Source organism: Camelus dromedarius, chromosome 29 (assembly GCF_036321535.1).
Source record: "Camelus dromedarius isolate mCamDro1 chromosome 29, mCamDro1.pat, whole genome shotgun sequence".
NCBI classification, from domain to species: Eukaryota; Metazoa; Chordata; class Mammalia; order Artiodactyla; family Camelidae; genus Camelus; species Camelus dromedarius.
The window spans coordinates 23,306,862-23,331,934 of record NC_087464.1 but is presented as its reverse complement, the minus strand read 5'-3'; the positions used below and the strand labels follow the sequence as shown (position 1 = coordinate 23,331,934).

Here is a 25,073-nt window from a genome sequence, read left to right as displayed (position 1 = left end):
CCACACGCCCAGCCTCAGCCCATCCCGGCAGCTTCCCCTCGCTCCCAGGCTCAGCCCCTTCCATCTCCCAGGCCTCTGTGCCCTGTCCTCTCCGCCTGCCTCCCAGACAACCCGCCTCCCGCAGGGTCTGAGCTGCAGGGTCTGAGCTCTCAGGCGAGGAGGGCGCCTCTGCCCTGTGCCTGCGTCACTCCTGTGCATCCCTCCTGGTAACTCTCATCACCCTGTTAACATCGGTGCCCCCAAGACCAGGGGCCAAGGAGGAGGAAATATGTGCCACAAGGAAGGCACTAAGACACTGCAGGGATCCCAGGTTCCTTAATCAATTCATACCATGAACCTGGCTCTGCATCTGCCCACGCCAGGGAGATTCCGGGTCAGGGAGCCTAGACATTTGACCTCTGAGGTCAAGGGACCAGCCAGGTAACTCTTGTGGTGTGGTCAGGGAGGCCCCATGTACAGGCTGCCTCAGGCCACAAGACTGAGGTCCTCCAGCTCCCAGTGGCTTGTTGGCTGGGTCACCACCACCACTAACACCACTAAAGCCAAAAAGCCACCAAACCATGACCACCAAGACTTCTGCCACCATCATTATGGAAAATGGAAACCATCCCAGGAAACCAGCTTGGAGAAAACTGGTGCGGTAAAGAGAACAGAACATCTGACATTTAAAAAAAAAAAAAAAGCAGCTGGTGCATAGTAAGCTCCCAGTAAATATTAGCAATCATCATCAGTAATAAATAATAAAGTGTCTGGGACATAGTAGGTGCTCAGTAAATGGTAGTTCCTTGTCCCAAGGAAACAGAAGTTGGAGGACTTTGGCAGCTGCCCACCGTCGCCATGCCTAGAACCTCCCCTTGTGCACAAGGAACCAGCACTGCAGGAGATCACCAAATGCAACCCTTCCATACACCGGAGGGGAAACTAAGGACTGGATGGGGAGAACTTGCCCAAAGTCAGAAGCCAGCCTGTCCCTAGGACCTGGGTCTCCCAGGTCAATGCCTCGTCCTCGTGATAAACAGCCAGCCCAGGGAGGAGGATTGCAAGGTGTGATGCTTCTAGATTCAAATGGGCAATGCTTCCTCCCAAAGACAGCTTTGTAAGGGCGGAGGTTCAAGCTTCTTGAGGGTAGCACAGGGCTCACCTGGAAGGCCAAGGCTCTGCCTCTGCATGAGGCAAGTACAGCTTCTTGCCTTAGTGGAGCCCAGGAAGCTGGCTCTCCTGGGGGTCAGGAAGGGGAAGGGGTCATAGAGGAGGCCCATAGTGGCCCCCAGTCCCCAGAGACTTTAGCAGCTGGATAGCAACTTGACCATCCAGCCAAGTGGCCCCTGGCTTTGACATGGCCACTATGGCAACTTGCTTCCTCCTGGCTCTGCCCTCCCCTAGGACTCTCAGCCCCCACCACTGGTCCCATCTCCACTGCTTCCACCCCTTGGACCAACCCCAGGTCAGTGAGACCCTACAGCAAGCAAGGAAGTGGCATTCACACCAGACCTGAGTGATCCCAAAGCCCTGCCTGGTCTCACTGCCTCCCAGGTGTCCCCAGGGGTCATTTCCTATTGCTGCCACCACTAGGCCTCTTCCCCAGTGACTGCTCCTTCCAACTTCCACAGCCTATTTCTGGAGGAGGTTCATTTCCCCAGAGCCCTGGCAGGAGCTCCCCAGTGGGGATGGTGATGACTAGGCTGAAGAACAGCTCCTAAAGTGGGAGAGCCAGCCTTGCAGAGCAACCCAGAGGTGCTGTCAGCAAGGGAAGCTGCTCGCAGGCAGCTCAGCCTGAGCACCTGCTCTGCAGGAAGTAGAAGGGGACTTGGCTGGAAATCTGCCTTTAATCTCGGCTTCCTGTTTTCTGCCCTGGGGGACCGCCCAGACGGCCCGAGTTTCTAACTATTTCACACCAGCTTCTCTAAACCGTCATCTCAGAGCAAAGTGGCTGGGGGTGGGGGTGGGGGGAGGCCAGGTGGAGGGAGGAGAGGCCCTTTCCTTCCTGGGGACCCTGGGAGCAGAGCTCAGTCCACCCAAAAAAAAAAAGGCGCTTAAGCTCCGGACTTCTGGCGACCAGTCCAATTTTGCATCAAGCTAAGGAGGTTGCCTTGTGTCGTCAAACGCAGCCAGAGGCCCTGAGCCTCATCCCCCACATCCAGGGGTCTCCAGCCTCTCTTTTCTCCCTTCTCCCAAGGCGGGGACAAGTAGCCCAGACTGGGAAAGCTAGTGCTTGAGCCTACCTGGTGGGGGGGAGTGGGGGTCTTAAATCTCCTCCCCTAAAATCCGAGGACCCTTTTCTGCTGATCTCCCTTCCTCAAGTCTGCTGAGAGGGAGGCTGTTTGGTGCCCCAGGCTTTGAAAGTCCTCAGATGGGGAACCCCAGTTCCCCAGGCAGAACTCTGGGAAAGTCCTTTATGTTCAAGCCTCATTGGCTTGTCTGTAAAATGTGGCTCCAAAAGCTGACTTGACATTTCCATGTCTCACAGGCTCTTAAACTCAGCTTGTCCAAAATCCAGCCCTTGAGCATCACCCCCAGCCTGCCCCTCTCCCAGGTCTCCCCACCTCAGCAAAGAGCACCGGCATTTCTCGAGGTGTTCCAGCCATACTGGGGATCAGGCCTGCTCTCTCCGGGGGCCTCACTCCCCCCAAGCAGCCCCTCACAGAGAGCTGTCGTATGGCTGTCCTTTGCCCACGGGGGCCCACGCCCATCACCACTGGCCAGACTCTGCAAAGCCCCACTGGTCTCTTGACCTTCTCTCGTCCCTGCTTAAAATCCTTCAACAGCTCCCCATTGCTCATATAATAAAATCCAAACTCCTGTAATAAAACCCTTGGCCTACAGCGCCCTGCTGGACCTGGCCCCTGCCTCTCACACTGTTCTCCCCGTGCTTGCTGACCTGGTCACCTTGGCTTTCTGGCTGTCCCTGAAGTTCTGAGCCCCCTGTGCCTGTCTCCCCCAGGGCTCTCCCCCCCCTCAGGCATTCACTGCCCTCATACCACAGCGTCTAATGCTCTGCCGCTGGGCAAGAACCATGGCGCTCTTGCTCACTCCTTCATCACCAGCGTCCAGAACAGTGCCCAGCTCTCAGCTGGTGCTTAATATCTGAGTGGGGGAATGTATGAGCGCATGGTGGTGAGGTTGGAAGTCAGTGGGTTCTTCCAGCAGAGGACGGCCCTGCAGGGCACGGTCCTTTACTGACGTGTCCCCTGTTCCTGGGTTCAGGGATGTTCAACACAAGTACTTCACTCCGCTGTGAAGAGGTGGGGCCAGGTTGCAAATGCAAGTCTATCTGACTCCAAAGTTCACACTCAGGCCACAGCAAACCCAGGGGAAAAAGTCAAATGTGTTTGAGGGTAAAGGAAGATGGGTTGATGAAAAAACTGGGACAGAGGTTGGAGCATTTTCCCCAAATCATCCACAGCCTTTCCTCATTTTGTCTGCTGATTCAGTCAGGGGAGGAGAGATGTCAGCTTCGCCCTTCCAGAAGCCTTTCCAGAGCTGTAATGCTTTCCTTTAGCCTGAGAGGTGGCCCCATCCGGTCCCACTTTATCATTCCATCTTGACCTCAGAGAAAAGAAAGGGAAACCAGCCAAGCTGAGCACCCTTCCCACCTCCCTCACCCCTAGGCCGTTATCTTGCTGAATCTGCACCGCCTCTTGTGAGAGAGGTGCATTTTGAGCTTGATCTTACAGAGGAGGAAACTGAGCTCAGAGATGTTAAGTAACTAACCCAAGGTCACATAGCTAGGAAGTGGCCCAGCTGAGATTTAACTTTACAATTCAAACCCCAAATCCATGCTTTTTCCCATTACAGCATAGCTATCTCAGAGACTTACTGGACGTCTCTTCCAAGGGCAAGATTATGACTACTCCCCTCCCTGAAGGGCTGACTCCTTACTGGAAAGCTGGCCCAGGGGGTGCATTGGTCAGAGGGCCAAGCTGTGGTTTGTCTGGGGAGGCACACCCAACTCTTGCTGTCTGCAATGTGCAGCCATGCTGTCTCCCCAGCTCACTCTTCCACAGGGCCCTTTCCTGCCCCCTATCTTATTTTGAATTTCAAGACTTTGTCAGTATACCTCATCTGCCCCAGCACAGAACGCCCCTCCTCTCTTCCACCCAGCCCTGACCCTTCCTTCAGGCCCAGTTCCTAGGAAGTACCTATCGCCTCCTAATTACACTGGAGTCTCTGCTCTCTCATCACTGCTCCCTCCAACTACGCGCGCGCGCGCGCGCGCGCGCGCGCACACACACACACGTGCTCCTGTAGCTCAGAGCAGATCACACCCTGCTCCTCGTTAACAGTAATAGATAATAACAGGCCATCCTTAGCTAAGGGCTGACCATGTACCAGCCACTGCACACTAAGCACTTTAAATGTATTAACTCATCTCCTCCCCACAAAACCTTAACAAGTTTGTGCTATTACTTTCCCCATTTGGTCAACTGGAGCACAGAGAGGTTGAGGAACTTTCCCAAGAGCACATAGCTGCTGACAACTTCCTCATTGCTTCCAGGTCGAAAAGAAAGTCCAAGAGAGTCCTCTAGGGCTCCCTGAATCTCTCCTGTCTCTGCGGCTTGCAGGGACCCCAACTCCGCTGCTCTCCTGGGCCCACCCGGCAAACAGCAGCCGTCCTGAGCTAAGTGCAGTCCCCAGAGCCGGGAGGCGCTCCCACCTCTCCCTGCCTGTGTCCATGCTGCTCCTTCTGCCTGGGGCCCCAGTTCTACGAGGCCTCCCCATTAGCCCTTCCCTCTTCCCTGTTGCCTGTGGACCTTGTACTGCTCTTCTTCGCGTCTATCAGTATTCCTTTGCGCTTGTCTGTTGGCCTGTCAGTTCTGAGGACGCCTCGGCAGTAATGAAGTGGTCCAAACAGGGGACTCCAGAACGGGGCCTGTCACACCGTCAGCTCCAGTAAATGTTTGTCAGTGAATGAATGAGCGCTGCTGCGAGCGAGGCCCACACTCCACAGATCCGAGGAGGGCGGCCCAGGCCTGGCCTCAATCGCTTCTACATCGGGGGAGCCGCTCCCAGGGAAGGATTGAAGGTTGCTCCAAGGCGGGCTGCTCGGCCCTCTGTGAGGAACCGTCAGGAGCCTTCAACGCGGGCCGGCAGGTGGGGGCAGGGCGTGGACGCGGACACACCCCCCGCGGTGCCCCCGGCGCCCGGCAGAGGGCGCAACCCGGCCGGCCCACGCCCCGCCGCGCGCCCGGCCGGCTCCCTCGCGCAGGCGCGCTGCCGCGGGCGGAGGATCCGGGCCGCGCTTCCTCTCGCCAGGCCTGCGAGCTTCCTCCCAGCGGAGCCCAGGGCGAGCCGAGCTTGGCCGCCCGCCGCCGAGACCGCCGCCGCCCTCCCGCTCCCGCCCCACCCCGCACCCTGCCCGGAGGTCCTGCCGGGGTGGGGTCCGAGCGGGGTGATCGCCCGGCCGCGCCGCCGTCGGGGCCGTCCCCCGGCCAGCCGTCCCTCCCGCCCCAGCCAGCCTGTGGCCGCCGGAGCCTTCGGGGCGTGGAACACGGGGAGCCCTCGCGGCCCCCGATCCAGCGTCCGGGGCAGCCCCCGGGAGCCTACGCGACGTCCCAAAATCGAACCTCGCTGGCGGCGTTCGGAAGCGGAACTCTGCCGGGGCCGCGCCGGCTACATTGTTTCCTCCCCCCGACTCCCTCCCGCTCCCCTTCCCCCCGCCTTTCTTCCCTCCCCGACCCGGGCCGCGCGGCCATCCCCCTGCCTCTGTCTGGCCGTCCCTCCTCCCCCTCCTTTCGCACCCTTACCTCTTTATACCGCACCACCCGGGGACCCCTGCGCCCCTCCCCTCCCCGCTGGCCGCATGGACTGTCCCGCAGGCCGCTGATGCTGCCCGCAGCGAGGTGGCCCGGACCGCAGTGCCCAGAGAGAGGTGAGTGCCTGGCAGGCCTGGAGGAGGCGGGCGTCTGAGTGCTTCCCGGGGGGGGGGGGGGGGGGCGGGTGGAGGTCGCACGTCCCGCTTCTGTTGCAGCTGCCGTGGTGTCCACTCCCATCCCCCACCGCCCAGATCCCCTCCTTCCCGTGTTCGAAATCTCCCGGGAGTCACTGTCATCCCGACTGAGAGGGGAGCGCACGAGGGAGGTACTGCCCTTTGAGCCCCACAGACTTGTCTCAGGCCACTCTGAGTCTGTCCGCACCCCCCCCCCCCGTGTGGGGCTGGCTGGAGCCTCGAGGGAGGGGGTCAGCATGGGCCAGGGCCCAGGAGATAGGGTGATTTGCCATTCCCTACCCAGGGCCTCTCTGCAGGTTCCCTGGTCTGCCTGGATCTGACCCTTTACTCATTCCCCACCGCGGAGGCCCTGCCGACTCCAGGAAGCCCAGGGCCCAGTCACCTCCCTTAAGCCAGCCAGAGATTGAGCCTGTCACCCTCGGCCTCCCAGAAGACCAGGCCTAAGCCAAGGGACCTCTGACCCTTGGGTGGGGAAACTGGGTAGGGCCTCTGTCCTGGGTGGAGGTGTCACTGGGCATTAGGACCATGCCCCCACTCCCTGGCAGCCTGGTCAGCCCATTCTCCCAGGCTCCTCAGGGCCCAGGCCAGGTGTCAGGAAGGGGCGTGTCCAGCCACCAGATCCTTGGAGCTTAACTAGGGGTTCACCTTCCCTCCTGTTTTGTAGACCAAGGGACTGAGGTTCGAAGGGGGAAGTTGCTATCCCAGACCTTTGGCAGAGTTACACTGTCTATCCTTTCATCCCTCCCACTTCGCAGAGCTGGATGCTTTGGGTAGAGGGGAACTGGGGAGACGCTTTCACCCACCAAGGATATACGCCCCTAGCTTGGCCCGTGGGACCTTGTGGGGTGAGCACGTGCTTCCCCACAGAGGGCTAGAGAGGAGGGAGAGGGCTTCCGGCCCCAGTTCTGCCTGGGTCTGGGCTCAGGCAGCATTGGCACTGCCCATGGGATTTCCCCCTGGTGCCAGAGGCCAAGTCCCACTGACGGGATGTGGTGAGTGTGTAGGGGCACCCGTGGGATGTAGCCCTGGTGCTGAGCTGAAACAGCCTGGTCGTCATTCCAGACCCATCCCTTTCACATCTTTGGCCCAACTAGTGTAAGAGCAGCCGAGTTCAGAACAAGAATGGGATCTGGATGAGGAAGGCGAGAGCCGTGTTCCCACAGGGAGCACCATACAGCCTTGGCACAGGAGCATTGTCAGAGTGGGGACACCCGGGGGTCTCTTCCAAGTTCCACACAACCTGATAGACCCAGTGTCTTTCTTGGTGGGGGCCCAGCAGGAACAGGGTGAAGGCAGCAGGAAGGAGATTGGGAGCGTGGCAGGATCCTCTTGCTCCTGGAAGTGTGGGAGGTTCCCTGGAGGATGCTGAGCCACGTCTGAGGCCCCTTGGGGCTGCTGGCAGTTTTGTCCTGCTGGGGCCTCTGCCTTTGATTTAGAGTTGTTTCCGGTTACCCTGACATGCACAGTGGAGGGGACCCAGATGTGGAGCCTGTGAGGCTCCCCTCACCCAGCCCCACACCCAGCTCTAACTTCCTTTCCAGCCTGAGGGCCTGGAGCTGAAGGCTGACATGCTTGGGTGCTTCTGTATCAACTGTGAGCCTTTGGGTGCAGCCTGAGGTCCTTGGGCCCTTGTAGAAAGGGGTCTGGCTTCAGGCAAGCACATGTGCAGGGATTTGCGTTTTATCTGGCAAATTTGGTGCCCACCCTCCTCTTCTCTCTGTTGGGTCTGGGACAGAGAAGGACCAGGAGACAGGCTCCAGCACCCTAGAGGTAGAGCCACCACGGAGCAGACCGAGGTACAGGCAAGGACAGAGGCCCAGGGCCCGTAGTGTGGCGTGGCTGCCCCAACAAGCCTGACTGGGCAGGACAGCCTGAGTCCAGTTCTGGGCTCCATCTTTTCGGGGATTTTGAAGCCTTGGCACATTGTCCCCAAAGAAACTCCCCCAAAGGTGTTCAGTCTGGGAAAGAGAAGGTAGGGAGGGACCGTCATGTGTCCGAGGGGATGTCCTGAATCAGAAAGACTGTGCTTTGGTAGATGTCCCAGACTCTGGGGCCAGAGCTGGGGTGCAGGCGGGTCCCAAGGAAGTGAATCTGAGCTCATTACGAGAAAGCTACAGGTGTAGGTATGTAGTATTTGTTTTCTTAATTTAGAAAGTAACAAAACAGTGTATGGAAAATTTAGAAAACAAAAAAATCACCCATTGTTTCTTCACCGGCACAGTGACTTGTTAGCATCTTGGTGCTCCCAGCCAGTCTTCCTGGTCTTTTTTCTCCGTGGTGGCTGGTCGCTGCTGTTATCTGAGTGTGGGTGCCATCACACCTTTTCTCATTTGATACTGTATCTGGGCATTTTCTCATGTTGCTACACGGTATATGTAACTTTGTCTCTAAAAAGCTGCAGGATATTATAAACAGCTCAGCCACAGCAACTTCACCCCAGCCCTCTTACCAAGATTGTTTCCCATCTGTTGCTGTTGTGGTTGTTGTTACTACAGGCCCCCAAAGCAACTGAGAGTATTGGAGAGAGGGGGGCAACTTGGCATCCAGCTGGTGTAGTTCCAGGCCCAACCATGCCATTTAGGCTGGATAGAGGGACCTTGGACAGGTCATCCTCTGAGCCAGAGTTCCTTTATGTACACAGTAGGGCCAGTGATACCTGCTTCAGAGGGGAGTGTGCGGACACTATGAACTAACCAAGGTACTAGAAGGTGCCTGGCATTGCCCTTTGCCTTCAGTAGATGTTCTGTAAGAAGGGGTAGGTGTTGTTGACGGAGTGCCCACTGCAGGCTGCCTCAGTGTGTGCAGAAGACACCCGGGCCAGGGTTGGCTGATGGCCCACCCAGCTGAGAGTGGTCTCAGCCCAGGGAACCCCTCTGAAACCCTCTGTCCCTGAGGTTCTGGCTACTCTGGCCAGTGTCTTGTTCCACCTCCCTGCCTTTCTGTCTTCCCATCACCACGTGGAAGGTGGGCTACTGGTTGATGTCTGGGGCTTGGTCCTACCCATCCTCTGTTCTTCCAGCATCAGAGCTGAATGGACATGGTCTTCTCTGAGAGCCTGGCTACCTCCTGTCCCCCAGCTTCAGCTACTAGTCCAGCCCCACATTTTACCAGTGGAGATAGAGGGATAGCCTTGCCAGCCTCATCTTTCCAGCCTTTCCCCATGGCGGGGGGGGGGGGGGCAAGGGGGGGGGCAGAAAGTCTAGAGCCTCCCAGCTGGGAGCTGGAGGGGAACATAGATGATCCACAAGTCACTGGGGAAGTCTTGTGTGTTAGCGTCATTCTCTTCAACAAGTGCTCCCCGGGTCTAACCTGAGTGCGTACTGCTATGGCATCACTTACTTCCTCTTGTTCTGCTTCTGTGGACACCAGAGAACTGGGAGTGCCCTCCTAGGGCCACCCCATGGACAGTGGGAGGAGACTAGTCTCAGCTTGGCACTCCCAGGGCCTAAGAGACCACAGCCCCAGACGACCCGGTATGGCTCAGCACTGAGCTCAGGACTGCTGTAGGCAGAGGGCCCTCCCTCAAGTGATCCATTCAGTGCAGAGTTCTCCCAGGCATGACCTTGGGCTCTGGCTGCCAGACTTTTGCCTGTGGCGTGTCTCCCTCCTCCCTGGTCTTGGTGCACGGGAAGTGGGCATTACAGCTGCCCTCCTGTCCCACAGCTTGGGCTGGGATGAGGTCACAGGGTGCGGTCTTCTCCAAGATGCTGGCCTGGCTGGGGTGAGTCCTTTGGGTGTTTCTCAGTGCCCCCATCCTTGGTCGGGCACAGGATGGGTGGAGGAGCAGGCCACCCCCCACACCAGACAAGGAGCACTGCCTCCCTTTCTCCTCTCCTCTGGGTCCCTTCATCCAAGGGCTGGAAATAGAATCCGCTAAGTAATGATTAAAGTCAAATTCAGAACTAAAAATAAAGAGCTGGTGAAGGAAGAGCTAGTGTGCTCCCTGCGTGGCTGAGGAGAGGCGAGCAGGGTGAGGCTGGCTCCGGGGGGCCAAGCAGCTGCTTCTTGGGAGGGTCCAGAGCCCACTGGGGGCTCAGGAGCACTGTGCACTAACTGGGGGGAGCGGGGCTCTTGTTTGGGGCGTGATGCAGCCCACACCAATCAGGGTAGACCGTCAGGACCAGGTAGAGAGTCCTGGTTTCCCATGGGGAAACCGAGGCCCAGAAGGTAGAAGAGGTTTGTCCAGCAACTATCTAGAAGCTCCCCTTGGCAGACCCCGGGGACCTGAGGGCCCCACGCAGCCCAGCTTGCCTTGCTGCCTGCTCAGTTTCTCTTCCTGGTTTTGAGGTACTGCGATAAGAGGGGCTCCTCGTCACACACTAGCTTTGTACGCCTCAGTGGGGCTGGGCCTCCAACCGCAGCTTCCCTCCGCCTCCCCCTCCCATTCTGTGGTCTGGGCCCTGAGAAGCAGAAGAGAGGCTGCCTGGCGCCCCCCCTGCTGGTCCTGCTCTCCTCACTATTGGAAGCCTTGTGGGTGGGTGAAAACCTGGGTGTCATCTGATGCCTGCACACCCTGGCTGCTGCTTCTCAGCCCTGCCCAGCCCCGCCCCTGGTCCTCACCCAGGCCTGGACGTCTGCGGCCTATGCTGTCCATGCTGCAGGCAGCCTGGAAGGGAGAGGGAAGAAGGAACCCTGAGAGCCCCGCTACCAGCCAGTAGAGGAGACCAGAGTCAGAGAGGAGTCAGTCACGGGAGGCCTGTGGTTCCAACTTCCTGGCAGGGCGGGTGGGAGCTCAGAAGCTGGAGATCTGCGTAGGCTGGAGCAGCCAGGAGGGCTTCCTGGAGGGGAAGGGCCATGAAAATCAAGAAGCAGTTGTGAAAGAGGGAGGGTAGGGTCAGAGGTCTTTGCTTGGAGCTGAGGCAGGGTACAGCAGATGAGCAAGGAGTGGGCACAGATGGTAACCCACGCTTCCCAGAGCAGGAGGGCCGATTTCTGGGCAGACCTCTCAGCTGCCCTCCCCACCTGTCTGTCCATTTTCAGGGTTCATCTCTCCTGCCCAAGGAAGGGGTGGAGGGTTTTCTCCCTACCAAGTACAGACAAATCTGAGCTCAACTCCTTGCTTTATATCCCTTGGAAGCTGGGTTACCCTCCTCAGCCTGCTTCCTCCTCTGTCAAACAGATCAGCAGTGAAACCCCATGGGGTTTTTGAGGGTTAAGTAACTAAGGCAGGATTGGGTCAGTAGGCTCTCCCTCCCATGCTTTCATTTTTAGTCTATTCTGTGGGGGCAGGGTGTTGGTAACTCCTCTCCCTCAACTCAAAGGCTATGAGTTGTGTGTCCCTTGAATTTGGCCCCCATAGCTTTACCTTCTGAGTTACGTGTTCTGTGGGTCCCAGTTCTGAGATGTGGAGACCAGGAATCTGGGGAATCTAAATAGCCCACCAGCCTTAGGGGTGAGGGACAAGGACACTCTGCTTTTTAAGGGTTCATTGGAGGTCAGTGCTGACAGGCTATATGTAATGTGGGCAGATGAAGATGCAAAGACCACAGCCTATGTAGAGGGGGGGCGGTGGAACCAAGGCCTGGGTTAGGGCCCTGGGGAGGCCTGGAGTCCCCACTGCCCAGTGCACGTAGGTAATTAGGCTCCTGAGCGGTAATTAGAAACCTTTCTGGGCCAGGAGTGTCAGCCTCAAGCCGCAGTGGTGCCTGGGGGAGGAGGCTCCCCGTTAGCCTCCTCTGACTCCAGCCCCCACCTCTCCCAAACCACTAGACGGGATTTCCGGTCCCACTGAGCCGCTGGGGGCAGGAAGAAAGCCAGTGAGTTGCTGTAGTTTGGTTCTTAACATTTTTCAGCCATTAAACTCACCCCTCCCCTTAGGGCAGAGGTGCTGAAGGCTGAAGGAACCCTGGGGGTCGGGGGGTGGGCAGCACACTGGAGATAAAGTGGGACTGTCCTTCCAGCCCTCTTCTGACCCCCAGGGAGGTTCAGGCCTCTATGCCCAGTTCTGCGGCTGCCCGACCCTGAGACATCTGTACAGTGGATATGCTGAGGGCCCTGGGACCACCTGTCTGGCTCAGTGGGAACCCTCCAGCCCATGGCCTGGTGTGTGGCCAGGGGCATCACAGTGACCTCAGCCTGGGTGCCCTTTGCAGAACCAGAGGTGGGCTGATTTTAGGCCACCAAACCAGCCTAGCTGCCGGCAGTTCCCCGCCTCCTCAGGTGCCCTGCCCTCGCAGAGGGGCGGGCCCAGGTGGAAACTCACTTCTGCTTGTATCTGCCCCGGGGACCTGCCAGAAACTTCTGGCCTGGCTGGGTTTAAAGCCTCTGCAGACCCCTACCCTGAGCCTTCTTCAGCCTTAATTAACTCTCCGGACCACAGTTTGAAATCCTAAGCTTGACCTGATCTAGTACAGTTGCATCTACATGAAATCCTCCCAGTTCCAGGTCTCTCCTAGGAGCCTTCCCCTCCCCCCATCCCATGGTCTCTCCTCCCCTGAGGCTGGCTGTGACTGACCATCTAGTAGCCAGGAGGGCAGGAGCAGGGCTGCATTTTGTTGGATGCCTTGGGCTAGGCACAGAGAGGCACTGAGTAGCATTCTTGGGGTCCCGAGGGCCCCTGGTCCCTTCCCCCCCGTCCATCCCGGCCCACCACACATGGGACTGGGCCCACAGGAAGGCTCCTGAAACAATGGCTCCAAGAATGAGGGCAAAGTGGACCTGCCTGTTGCTTCCAGGGGCTGCTCTGCCCTGCAAAGCCTCCAGCTGGGTCCTGTGGCAGGACCAGAGTGTCTGGGGGCTGGGGCCCCGAGTTCCCCCAGATCTCTTGTGCACTTCCCTTTTCAGTGGGTATTTTTAGCTGGGTGTAAACAGTTACTGAAGGCTCCCACGCCCCATTAGGCAGTGGAGTTTTGGTGAGGGAGGCAGGGCAGGAGCCCCTTGACCTACCCTGGCCCTCAGCACGTGCTTGGCCCTGGGGGTCTACAGCTGCCCCAAGCCAGGGAAAGGGCAGCCTAGGAGTTTCTGGGCTCCCCCCTCCCTGCCAGCCTGGGATCCCAAGAAAGGCCTGCCTGAGGCTGTGGCCACTGACCTCAGCGCTTGGGCACAATGCCCAGCCTGTTCCCGGGACCCCAGCACAAGGGCCGCCAGGAGCAGGGTTTGGGGCAGGAAGTCAAAGAGAAAGCCCCCTGTCCCCCAGCCCTGTGGGGGTGGGGTGGCAGCTGCCATCCCTTTGGGGTTAAATATAGTCCTGTCGGTTACGGGGCCTCATCGTGGTGCCGCCAGCCTAGCTTCCCCTTGTTGTCTGTTGACTCGTTCATTCATTTAGAGCCACTCACTGAGCAGTGTTCCGGGCCCCAGCCCCTGCTGAGGTGTGAGTCAGCCACCAGCTCTCCTCCTGCAGGGCTCCCAGGCCAGGGTCAGTGAGGTTCTCACTGGAGCATGGGATATGAGAGTCTGTGGAAGCCCGGAGCAGCCCACACGGCTGGGGGACCACAGCAGGCTCCTGGCAGAAGTGGTTTTCAAAAAGTTATATATTTCCTTATTCATCTTGTTTTTAGGGGGAAGGTAATAGATGCATGTGGTTAAAAAAAAAAAGGTCAAAAGAACACAATAGCAAATGCACAATGAAAAGTAAATCTCCCTTCAACTTGATACTCACTCCTTCCCATTCCCAGAGGCAACCTTGGTTATCGGTTTGCTCTGTCTTTCGGAGATCATCTCTGCATATCTGAGGTTAGGGATAAATGGCGTGTCCTTTGAAAAAACAGCAGTTTGTAATGTGCCATGGATGATCCTGCACTTTGCTTTTTTTTCAGTCTTTTATTTTGAGTATTTCAAACCTACCAAAAAGCTGAATACCCGTGTATACTTTACCCAGATTCACCAGCCCTTAACACTTTGCCACATTTGCTTTACTTTTTTTATATACACGGTCATATGTGTGTCTGTATTTTTATGCTGATTTATTTGAGTGTTAGCTGCAGGCATCATACCTTTCTCTCCTAAGTACTTCAGTGCAAATCTCTTACATAATCGCAGTACCATGATCACACTTAAGATAATTAACATTAATTCCATAATATCTAACATTTTCATTTTCCCAGTTGTCCCCAAATGATCTTTATTGCTATTTTTTCCCTTTGATCCAGAATCCAATTCAGGATCAGTCATTGAATCTTGCAGTCATCTGTCTTTTCTTTCTTTTCCAGCTTTGGTATTGTGTAAGTTTAAGGTGTACAACGTGATGATTTGATATACGTGTACGCTGCAAAACAATTACCGCAGGAAGGTTAGTTAACACATTCTTCACTTCACGTAATTACCATTTTGTTGTGTCCTGTTTAATCCAGAACATTCTCCAGCCTTTGTTTGTTTGTGTTGTCTTTTATGACATTGGCTCTAAGAATCCAGGCCAGTTGTTGGGGCTCCATCTGCCTGCGTCTTCCTGATGGGAGCCAGGTTGAGCCGCTCTCCGGGACCATCGCACAGGGGTGCTGTGCCCTCCTTGGTGCAGGAGGCGCTCAGTGTGCTTCTCTCGTTATTGGTGATGCTTAATTTGGTCACTTGGGTAACGGGGTGTCTGCCAGGTCTTATTGTGGAGGTGCTTTTTCCTCTGGCTGGTTAATCTGGAGGGTGGTACTTGGATGCCGTGTCACGGTCCTATTCCTCCAGCAACGTTTCCTTCTTGACTTGAGCTGGCTTTTTGCTACTTCTGCTTACTTCGTCATGGGGCAGGTGCTGTATCAGCACATAGAGCTCTGTCCTGGCCTTGTCATAGCTGAAGAGATGTTGTTCCCTTTTAGGCATATCTGGTCATGTTTACTCAGTGCCTTATTGATGGGCGTGAAAGTTGTCTCCCAACCTCTTGCTACTACAAACAGTACCACAGAGACTGTCCTGCGATGTTTTTTTTTAGACATACGTGCAACAGAAGTGATTTCTCAGCTGCACCCCAACGGTTGAGTGGAAGTTCCTTGGGTAGAGAAGGGGCAATGCCAAGGCAGGGAGGTGGGCAGGGCACTTGTGTCCTAGGACCAGCAGGTGAGAAACGGGTCTGGCTCAGGTGCTGGAGAGCCAGCAAGTCCCAGAGAGGTCAAGGGACTTGCCTAAGGTCACACAGCAAGTTGGTGGCAGAGCCAGGAGCTGGACTCAGAGCCCCTGACTCCCAGAACAGTGTTTCTGTACTTCTTTCGCAAAGTGGCCTGAAACCAGGTTCACACAACCTGGAAGGGCCCCTCTGTGCCTGACCAAGGCAGACTAGAGGCCTAGGTTTGTAGAAGCCCCTCCCAGCCATTCTGGCTCTTAGCCTCTGACCTGGAGGGGGATAGCCCAGCTGGACCTTCAGGGCCCTAAGGAGGAGGCCACCCTAGCCTTCAACTTTGGCAGGGAGGAGCCATCAGGGAAGGTCCACAGCTTGAGGGCTGGCAGGATTTCTGTGCGAAGAAGGTAGGCCTCAGAGCAGCCCTGGGAGCTGCAGGATTATCACCAACCCATTGTGTAGATGGGGAAACTGGTCCCAGAGTCACAGCCAGTAGAGCAAAGAGGAGAGGTTAGCCACTCCCTCTCCTTCCCAGGTCTGTCATCCTCAAAACCCAGCCCCTCAAGGAAGCCCACCCTGACCACTCCTGGGCTCAGCCCTTCCTCTGAGCACCACTTGCTTCTCCCTCCGCCCGTGTACTCTCTTTTCTAGGCCAGTGTGGTCCTGGCCTCCCGGCAGCTCCTGAAGCCTGGTGCAGGCACGCAGGGCAGGGAGGCCTCCAGGGTCGGGGCCAGACTGGCCCGCTGGCGCAGGCGTCTGACACCTGCCTGGGGCAGGGTGCTCGCTGGAGGTGCAGCCTCACGCAAGGCTGCTTGGCCTCCTGGCGGCTTGGGGTCCTCATCTGTAAAATGGGGATAATGATAGCCTCTCTCTCAGTTCTCAGAGAATTTGATGAGCCATAATGTGCCAAGGACAGGGGCTGGCGTAGAATAAGTGCTCAGCAAACAGGGCCTGTTATTATTTTTATTATTATCATCAAGTCAGTGGGGAGGCGGCGGCGGCAGCTGCAGGCCGGGAAGGGAGTGTTTGCAAACTGACAGCTGGGAGGGTGACTAACGGTGCCTCAGCCCCCGGGCCCTCCCACCTTCCCTGGTGGCGAGTCTTGAGAGGGAGGGGGAGGGGGAGGCGTGAAGATGCGGAGAGCTGGCAGAACCCCTCCTCTGAAGGGCCTGAAGGTTGAGGGCCCAGTCAACCACAGAAGGACCCCAATTCGAGTTCTAGATTGTCACCCCTAACTAGCTGTGCAACTTAGAGCAAGTCATTCAAACCTCATGAGCCTCAGTTTCCATTTCTGTAGAGTGGGTGTAAGTAGGCTCCCCACACGTGGTCCTCGGGAGCCCAGGGGCTGCTCCTGTACTCATGGCTGCTCAGTCATGTCAATGTGTGTGTGTGTAGGGGGTCCAGGCTCCTCCTTCGGCCCCAGGCTCTCTGTCCAGATGGCAGAGGGTGACGGGCTGACCCTGGGACAAGAAGCACTGTGTGTTCTGGGAGGAAGGGAAGCCCTTTTTTCCCAGTGGTGTGGGAGTGGAGGTAATGCCAGGCTGTGCGCCAGACACTTCCAAGTCTGGGGTCTCATCCCACTCCCTCCACAGCCTTCTTGCAGGGATCCCTGCCTCTGCCTTCAAGGTGAGGGATCTGAGGCTCGGAAGGGTTGAGTCATTTGCCCGAGTTGCATACTCGGCAGAGCCTGGTCTGTCTACCCTAGAGCCAGGAGTGAAGCCTGGAAATGGTGATGGTTCTCCCCGACTCCTTCTGGTCTCCAAGACCACACACTCCCCTGCTGAGGCCCCCAGGCCCCATGGCAAACCCTGCTTCCTCATGTTGGCGTTAAAAGCCCCGCCTCCCTGCAAGGTTTGTGCCAGGTAGGCCCAGCCCACACCATCCTTTGCAGCAGACTGATGGGGTGCTCAGACCGTCAAGGATGCTTCCCACCCTCCTCACCGTGGGCTTCCAGCCTGGGCTGCCTTTCTAAGCCCTCCAGCCTTCAGGGCTGGGTTCTAGCGCTCCCTCCTCCAGGAAGCCCACCTAAGCTCTGCAGTCCCTGCTCACCTTACACCCCTAGGCACCCCTTTCACTCAGATGCCTTCTCCCGCTGCCTGGCCTGGGGTAGGTGGTGTTTGTGAGCGTCAGCCGGTTCCCCAGACCTGTCCGTCCTGCAGGTGAGCCTGGGAACAAGGCACAGAAGAGTTTTCCTTCACACTATGAAGTATGTTAGAGGAAGAGGAGACGTCTAAGCCTTAACTGCCTGTCTCCTCATCTGTAAAAAGAGAAGAGCAGCCCCAGCCTCTCTGCTTCCTGAGACCGGAACACGCGGGGTCTGGGCTGTGTGGGAAGGTGGTGGTGGAACTGGGGGCTCTGAGCTGGGGCCACAAAGAATATGTGTGCAGGACGGGTTGGCCTGCTGCTCTTGGGGCATGGGGTTGGCTGGGGTAGCTTTTGTTGGGGGGGCCAACTTCATTGAAATAAACATACACCAAAAAGTGCACCAACCCTAAGGGTACAGCTCCATGAATTGCCACAGAGTTGAACTCGCCCCCTTCCCGTCACGGCCCCCACCCAGGGCAGTCGCCGTGCTGCACTGGGAAACCCCCAGATTTTGAACTTTATACAAATAGAATCATGTGGCATGTGTGCCTTCTGTGGGCGTCTCGGTTAACGTGACGTTTAGAAATGCATTCGTGTTGTTTCATAGCTGTCGTTTATTCACGTGCGCCGCTGGGCAGTGTACGTCCTATGAATACTCGGCTCACGCTCCTCTCTCGCGATGGGCGTCTGGCCGGTTCCGAGTGTGGGGCTTGCTACAGGCTGTCCTGCTGTGCTGGCTCCCGTGCCTGTCTTGGCGGTGCCTGCCCTGCTTTCTCCTGGCTGTGTGGGGAAGTAGGGTGGCCAGACTGTGGGGTCAGCACACATTTGGCTTCAGAGGTACTCCTGGGGCGAGGTTTTCTAGGTGACTGAACTTAGAGGCCCACAGAGGACAAGTGACTTCCCCAAGCCCCATAGCACCTTCCCAGACTCACCGCTGCCCTGTGAGCCCGGTGGACCCCCAGACCACTTAGCTAATGTCCGGGTGTGAGGTGGGCAGGGCAGGGGCTGCCCACCCCTACGCCTCCTTAGCCTCTGTTGGTCATCCTGTGGCTGTAAAGGCCACGACAGGCTCAAGGTTGAAGGCCCTCTCTGTGCCTGGAGGTCCTCAGCCCTCATCTCCTGCCTCCTCCCCATCTAGTGCCCTCAGCTCCTGGGGCGGGAAAGGAGTGGGATCTCAGTGACTTGAAGGAGCCATCTCCTCACACACACACACACACACCTCAATCTTCCCCTTCCCCGCAGCTCTCATGGTACCAGGTGACAGGTCGGCCTTCCTGTGACACGGGGACGCCAGATCTTCTGAGAAGATGTCGGCAATACAGGTACTTCAGGGGCAGGAGTCTAAGGCAGAGGAGTATCCCCACCGCCACCACGGCAGTGCTGAGGGAAGAGAGGGAATGAGGGTTCAGATCAATTCACTTCCCTTTTCCCCAACCCTGGCTTTCAACAAGGTAGAATTCCAGGGTGCACTGTCAGACACCGGGCCCTCAAGATGGGAGCACAGGTCTGGGGGCGGTGGGGAAATCTCAGCTGGAAGGCACCGAGTATTCTGGGGTAGGGGCACCTCACCCAGGTTCATGGAGGCCGACCAAGAGTCTGTGACCTCGAGGTTGTGCAGACAGGTGTGTGGGGATGACCTTGGGCTGTACCCACCCACCTGTCACCTGCCCTGCAGGCCACCTGGCCATCCGGTACAGAATGTATTGCCAAGTACAACTTTCACGGCACTGCTGAACAGGACCTTCCCTTCTGCAAAGGAGATGTGCTCACCATTGTGGCCGTCACCAAGGTAATGAGGGACCTTACACCCCCAGCCCCTCCTTCCTCTGCGTCCTGGTTCCACCGCAGGAGAGGGTAGGCCTGAGAGTGTGTCTCGGTGTCCCTCTCCCCAGGACCCCAACTGGTACAAAGCTAAGAACAAGGTGGGCCGTGAGGGCATCATCCCAGCCAACTACGTCCAGAAGCGGGAGGGCGTGAAGGCAGGCACCAAGCTCAGCCTCATGCCGTGAGTACCTCTGAGAAGCAGCTGGGGTCTCCCAGTCTGGGGAGGAAGGGCGACAAGGAACCCTGGTTCCCCCGGAAGAGAGTCAGAGGAAAACAGGGAGGCAAGAGGAAGGGGCTGGGATGTCTGCGAGGACTTCTTAAGACTAGGAGAAGGGTGTGGGTGCTGGACCTCAAAGGGGAGGACAGGGCTAGGACTGAAAGATGAGGGCTTCCAGTGCCTGACCGAGCCACGGAAGCGTGGGGAAGAGCCTGCCAGCGGGAGGGCCTGCAGGAAGCGGAGCCTGGCAGGTGCATGGGGAGGCTGCCGGGGGGCATGCCTTTGGGCCACCACGACCCCAGGCCTGGCCTCCCCCCCAGCTGGTTCCATGGCAAGATCACACGGGAGCAGGCAGAACGGCTCCTGTGCCCACCAGAGACAGGCCTGTTCCTGGTGCGGGAGAGCACCAACTACCCCGGGGACTACACGCTGTGCGTGAGCTGCGACGGCAAGGTGGAGCACTACCGCATCATGTACCACGCCAGCAAGCTCAGCATCGACGAGGAGGTGTACTTCGAGAACCTCATGCAGCTGGTGGAGGTGAGCGGAGTGTCCGTGCCGCCCAGATTCCCGCTCCGGTCCCACTGCTTCTGGCCGGGAGACCTTGGGCAGGTGGTGCAGCCTCTGCGAGCACCTGCTGTGTGCCAGTGTTGATCTCTGACCCCGCAGTGCCACCACAGGGAGGTGGCACCCCAGTTCATAGGCCAGGAAACAAAGGTTCAGAGCAGTTAAAGGACCGGCCTCCAGTCCCACAGGTGTACACTGGAGGTGGCAGGACTAGAACCTGAGTCTTCCTGATCCCAGAACTAGCTTCCTTCCAGCCACTCATGCAACTAGGTGCCCAGATGTGTGTATGTAAACATGGCCTTGTGCGCTGTGCCTTGATGGCCCACATGTCCCCCCAGCTCCTGAGGCCAGCTCTGCCCCAGGCAGCCTCCCAGACGCCTCCTGCACTCACTCGCAGTGCCTTCCTGTTGCTGACCTAGCTTGGCCTGTGGCAGGGGAGGGTCCTGAGCACACTTGGCTAGAGTCTGGTGTCTGGACTGGGCAAAAGCTGACCTCTGCCTCGGGATGCTAGTGAGGCCCACAGTGGTAGCAACACCAGAGTGGTGTGGGGTGGCATGTGAGATGGACTGCGTGTCTGAGCCTGGGGCCTCCTTAACGCCTGCTGGAAAGGGGAAGCCCCCGAACTGAAAGCAACTCCGGGCTGAGTGGGACCAGCCTCTGCTGCCCTCTGGTGGTCAGACCTGGGCAGTGCATGTGAGACGCTGGTGGGGCACGAGGGTGGGGGCGGGGCGGGGGGCTGGCCTTTAGCGCCTGCCCTCCTCTCTGCAGCACTACACCTCGGATGCAGATGGACTCTGTACTCGCCTCATCAAGCCAAAAGTCATGGAGGGCACAGTGGCAGCCCAGGATGAGTTCTTCCGCAGTGAGTGCCACCCCCATCCCCAGTCCTCACTTGCCTATGCAGCTCCTCCCACCCAGGCTCCCTAGCATTACCCCCACCCCAGAGGCTCTGGAGACCTCCAAGGAGCCCCACACACACAGTCCAGCCCGCCTCTGCTGTGACCCCGGCTCCAGCTTCAGCACCCCTCGCTGACCACCCCCTCCCCCCAGGCGGCTGGGCACTGAGCATGAAGGACCTGAAGCTGCTGCAGACCATTGGAAAGGGGGAGTTTGGAGGTGAGCCAGAGAGGGTGGGCGCCCTGGGAGGAGCCGGGGACTTCGAGGAGTCCGGGGAACAACCCCCAACCCTCTTCCCCCAGACGTGATGCTTGGTGACTACCGAGGGAACAAAGTCGCTGTCAAGTGCATTAAGAATGATGCCACTGCCCAAGCCTTCTTGGCTGAAGCCTCAGTCATGACGTGAGTTGGGACAGTGGGTGGGTGGGGAGGTCACTCCAGGGCTGGGAGGTGATGGGGAGGCTTGGCAGGCTCTGACCACCCCCACCTCCTGCCCCAGGCAACTTCGGCATAGCAACCTGGTACAGCTCCTGGGCGTGATCGTGGAGGAGAAGGGCGGGCTCTACATTGTCACAGAGTACATGGCCAAGGTGTGTGCCTGCCCTGCGATCCAGCCCCCATCCTGGAGCCTGAACACTGGGGCTCACACTTTCCAGCTGCCCCAAGCCCCCCACCACACCCTTGGGCCCCTGCTCCCTCCATCCCTTCTCCCCAGCTGAGCTTTGAAGTCACCTGGGCGTGGCTTTTGTCCTGGCTCATCATTTATTCACTGTGATCTTAGACAAGTTGTGTCGCCTCTCCAAGCCTCAGGTTCTCACCTGTGAGTGGAGATAATAACAAAGTTTAGCCTTTTCTCACTCCCTCCTCGTCGGAGATGGCCCGCACTCTGTCTGGAGTATGTACCTACTTTTACTTTAACCTGAGCACCCAACCCCCACACCTCATGGCCTTTCTCTCACTTTCTGAAACAGCCTGCACTCTATGCAGTATGTTATCTCTCTAAACAAATCTACCTTTACCCAGCTGTTTAAAAAAAAAAGTTTATCTCAGAGATTTATGAAAATTAAGAGATAATGCATGAAAATTGCTGAGCACAGCATCCAGCTTGTAGGACCTAATATTCTTTCAGAAGTGATGTCCTGACTCCTCCCCTGCCCCTCCCCTGTCCCTGCCCCTCCGCTGAGTGTCACCTTTTACCCAGCCCCAGGCCCACTCTTCCTGGGGTCTGGAGGGCAAGTCTGATCTGTGGGGCCTGTTGGTCTCTCTGTCCTGCCCCAGGGGAGCCTGGTGGACTACCTGCGGTCTCGAGGCCGGTCAGTGCTAGGCGGAGACTGTCTTCTCAAGTTCTCACTGTGAGTGAAGCAGCCCCTGGTTGTGGGGGGTCCCGCCCTGCTATGGGAGCCCCATCTGAGGGGACATGTGGCTGGCTCGCCCCCAGAGACGTCTGTGAGGCCATGGAATACCTGGAGGGCAACAACTTCGTGCACCGGGACCTGGCTGCCCGCAACGTGCTGGTGTCTGAGGACAATGTGGCCAAGGTCAGTGACTTTGGCCTCACCAAGGAAGCTTCCAGCACCCAGGACACGGGCAAGCTGCCGGTCAAGTGGACAGCACCTGAGGCCCTGAGAGAGAAGGTGCACGGGCCTCTCCCCAGGGCCTGAGCCGCGGTGGGTGGGGTTCCTGGGTCACCCCCAACCCCAGTTCCCAGGATCTGACACTGCTTCTCCCATCCATGGGGCAGAGATTCTCCACCAAGTCTGACGTTTGGAGTTTTGGAATCCTTCTCTGGGAAATCTACTCCTTTGGGCGAGTGCCTTATCCAAGAATTGTGAGTATGGGCACTGGGGCGAGGGTGGCGGTTGGAGCAGGGGGCCAGGTGGCTGGAGGGGCCTCGCTGGGCGCTGCCTCCCCAGTTGGAGGCCTAGAAGCTGCAGGCCTGCCCTCGGGACCTTCTAGGCCATGCCCCAGGCCTGGGCCTGGGGCAGAGCTGGGGGATCCTTGGAGAGGAATGCTGAGCAGGGGTCCCCTTGGTCGAGCCTTGCTCCAACTCCTGCCACCCATGTGCCTGCAGCCCCTGAAGGACGTCGTCCCTCGGGTGGAGAAGGGCTACAAGATGGACGCCCCCGACGGATGCCCACCTGCAGTCTACGAGGTCATGAAGAACTGCTGGCACCTGGACTCTGCCACGCGGCCCTCCTTCCTGCAGCTCCGCGAGCAGCTCGAGCACATCAAAACGCATGAGCTGCACCTGTGACCGCCGGCCTCCGCCCAGGCCGTGGGCCTGCGTGGACTGGACCCGGACAGATTGTGGACCTGGTGCCTCCACCTGCTGGGCCCAAACCCGAACTGAGCCCAGCCGGCCAGTGGGCCTCATTCCTCTGTCCTAGCCTGCGCCCCCTCTGGCCCCCAGGGACCCCGCCTAGGCCTGGCACCTTCTCTCATGGACCCACCTGTGGGGCTTCGGGAGCCCCGCCCACGGGCCAGGAAGGGAAGAGGCTGAGGAGCGGGAGGCAGATGCCCCTACCGTGGTCAGGCTCCCCCTGGCCTCCCATCTCTCGCCTTCTTAGAGTTTTATTCCTTTCCTTTTTTGAGATTTTTTCCGTGTGTTTATTTTTTATTATTTTTCAAGATAAGAAGAAAGAAAGTACCCAGCAAATGGGCATTTTACAAGAAGTACGAATCTTATTTTTCCTGTCCTGCCCAAGAGGGTTGGGGAGACCAGGCCCCTCTCTAGGGACCCATCGCCCCAGCCTTGTCCCCCACCCCATGTTCTGTGTCCGTGTCGCCTCGGTCGCCCTGTGTCTGCGCTTGACCGTGTTGCACTGTTTGCATGCGCCCGAGGCAGACGTCTGTCAGGGGCTTGGAGTCCGTGTGCCGCTGCCGCCCGCCCACCTGCCTTGTGAGATGGAATCGTAATAAACCGCTCCATGAGGACACCGCTGCCCAGCCTCGGCGCTTCCTCCGCCGAGCCTGCCTGTCCCACCCAGCCCCCACCCCGTGCCATCTTGTCCCTCCCCCTGTCTCTGTGATTGGGGCTGTGCTTGCCCGGTGAGTGCAGCGGGGAGGGCAGCACTGCCGGGAGATGTAGCCGCCGCTTTGTGTCAGCTGCACGAGCGAGTGTCCTGTGTCTGCCGGGGAAGCTCTCACCGCCACCTCCCCCAGCGTCCTTCTGCTGCCCGGGCTTGGCCCTGGGGCTCATGCATCCACAGGGTGATACCTGGGAGGTCCAGGCTGCCTCTCCTGCGTGTTGTTTAAGCCCTCAGCACAAGGAGGGCTGGAGCCAAGGATTGACCTGCTGGAGATGGGACCCCCTTGGCAGGAGGCAGGCTAAACGTCTCGTGCTTCAGAGGAGACCCTGGATAGGGATGGGGAGGGAGGCTCTGAGCTGCTGGTGGTTCTCACGATTCATCTAAGATGTAGCTTTGCCACCCCATCCCGACCCCTTCCCCACCCCCAGCTGTGCCCAACACTGTGCCTGGGGATGCGAAGGTGGGGGAACCTCCCTGCCCCATCTTGGGGGGCACAGATGGGGAATGAGGATCTGCCACAGGATTTTCTCCCTTCAGGTTCCCAGGGCCGGTGGTCAATGCAGAACCTCTGAGGGTTGGGGGAGGTTCACATCATTCACTGAGACAGGCAGCTGGGGGGTCCCCTTGTCCAGTTGGGGTTCTGACTTTGCAGTGAGCCTTGTGTCTGTTCCTCAGCCCACTGTGGTCTGGGGCCACCACCTCGCTCAGCCCAGTGTTGCTGCCTCCTCACTTCCCCAATCTGTTCTGTCTGCTTACTGGCACACTCACTTTTTTCTAAAACGAGACCATTTATTCAACAAATATTTGGATACCTAGTATGTGGTGGGACTGGTGTTCAGCAGTGAGCAAAACAGGCCTGTGGAGTTCACAGTTGAGAAGACAAATAATCACATAGACAATTACCAATTGATAAGTGCTATGAAAGAAACGTAATTTGGGAATCAGACCTTGTCTGTAGATCAGGGAGGGCTTCTCAGAAGAGGCAGCATGTAAACTGAGATCAGAAGGATAAATGGGAGGTTTGGGGGGATGGGTAGCAACATTCCAAGAAGGAGGAGCAAGCAGGTCCCCGCTTCCCAGAAGACACAGGAGAGGGAGACTGAGTCTGCCATTAGTTTTAGCCACAAGAATGTCACTGGTAACTGTAGCAAGACCTGAGTTTGGTGCTGACAGATTCCAGATTACAATGGCTAGAGGAGGTGTGAACCATGGAGGAAGCTGGGCAATCTTTGGAGAAATCTAGCTGTAATGAAGAGGAGGGAGAGGATGAGAGGATTTTTAAGAAGGCAGAAGCTTGAGCAAACCTGACTGCCAAAGGGAAGGATGTCTACCTTTGGATCGTGTCCATGTCCTGAGTGGGAGGCAGAAGATAATGGAGGGGAGGGCATGGTAGTGAGCAAAGATGGAAACTTCCCTAGAGCGAGGACGGGCGGCTGCAGTCCTGAGAATGAAGGGCCGTGGGCCTGTGACGGGAGAGGGACTGTCCTGGTAAGACTGCAGAGGAGAGGTCCCCAGAGTGGTGCTCTGGTG

At 57.8% G+C, this 25,073-nt stretch overlaps 1 protein-coding gene across 3 annotated transcripts; it reads left to right on the top strand.

Annotated features, from left to right (window-relative positions):
- The first annotated feature begins 5,208 nt into the window (after nucleotides 1–5,208).
- Nucleotides 5,209–23,455, top strand: CSK (C-terminal Src kinase). Of its 3 annotated transcripts, none has more exons than XM_010977882.3 (13): nucleotides 5,209–5,869; nucleotides 18,252–18,331; nucleotides 18,685–18,798; nucleotides 18,902–19,014; nucleotides 19,371–19,590; nucleotides 20,386–20,479; nucleotides 20,668–20,733; nucleotides 20,817–20,916; nucleotides 21,014–21,104; nucleotides 21,793–21,866; nucleotides 21,953–22,148; nucleotides 22,256–22,342; nucleotides 22,586–23,455. In XM_010977882.3, the coding sequence occupies exons 2-13, from the start codon at nucleotides 18,317–18,319 to the stop codon at nucleotides 22,766–22,768; spliced, it is 1,353 nt and encodes a 450-aa protein (XP_010976184.1). In that variant the 5' UTR covers nucleotides 5,209–5,869; nucleotides 18,252–18,316; the 3' UTR covers nucleotides 22,769–23,455. The 3 variants fall into 3 exon arrangements, with proteins under 3 accessions (XP_010976184.1, XP_031296689.1, XP_064336770.1); XM_031440829.2 differs by lacking the exon at nucleotides 5,209–5,869 and adding an exon at nucleotides 9,407–9,668; XM_064480700.1 differs by lacking the exon at nucleotides 5,209–5,869 and adding an exon at nucleotides 14,131–14,174.
- The last annotated feature ends 1,618 nt before the right edge of the window (nucleotides 23,456–25,073 follow it).

What these genes read in the sequence shown, in the direction of transcription:
- CSK (XM_010977882.3), top strand. An exon ending in ACCAAGCTCAGCCTCATGCC is followed by an intron (nt 19,015 to 19,370) that starts GTGAGTACCTCT and finishes CCTCCCCCCCAG; the next exon opens with CTGGTTCCATGGCAAGATCA. An exon ending in TGTCTTCTCAAGTTCTCACT is followed by an intron (nt 21,867 to 21,952) that starts GTGAGTGAAGCA and finishes GCTCGCCCCCAG; the next exon opens with AGACGTCTGTGAGGCCATGG.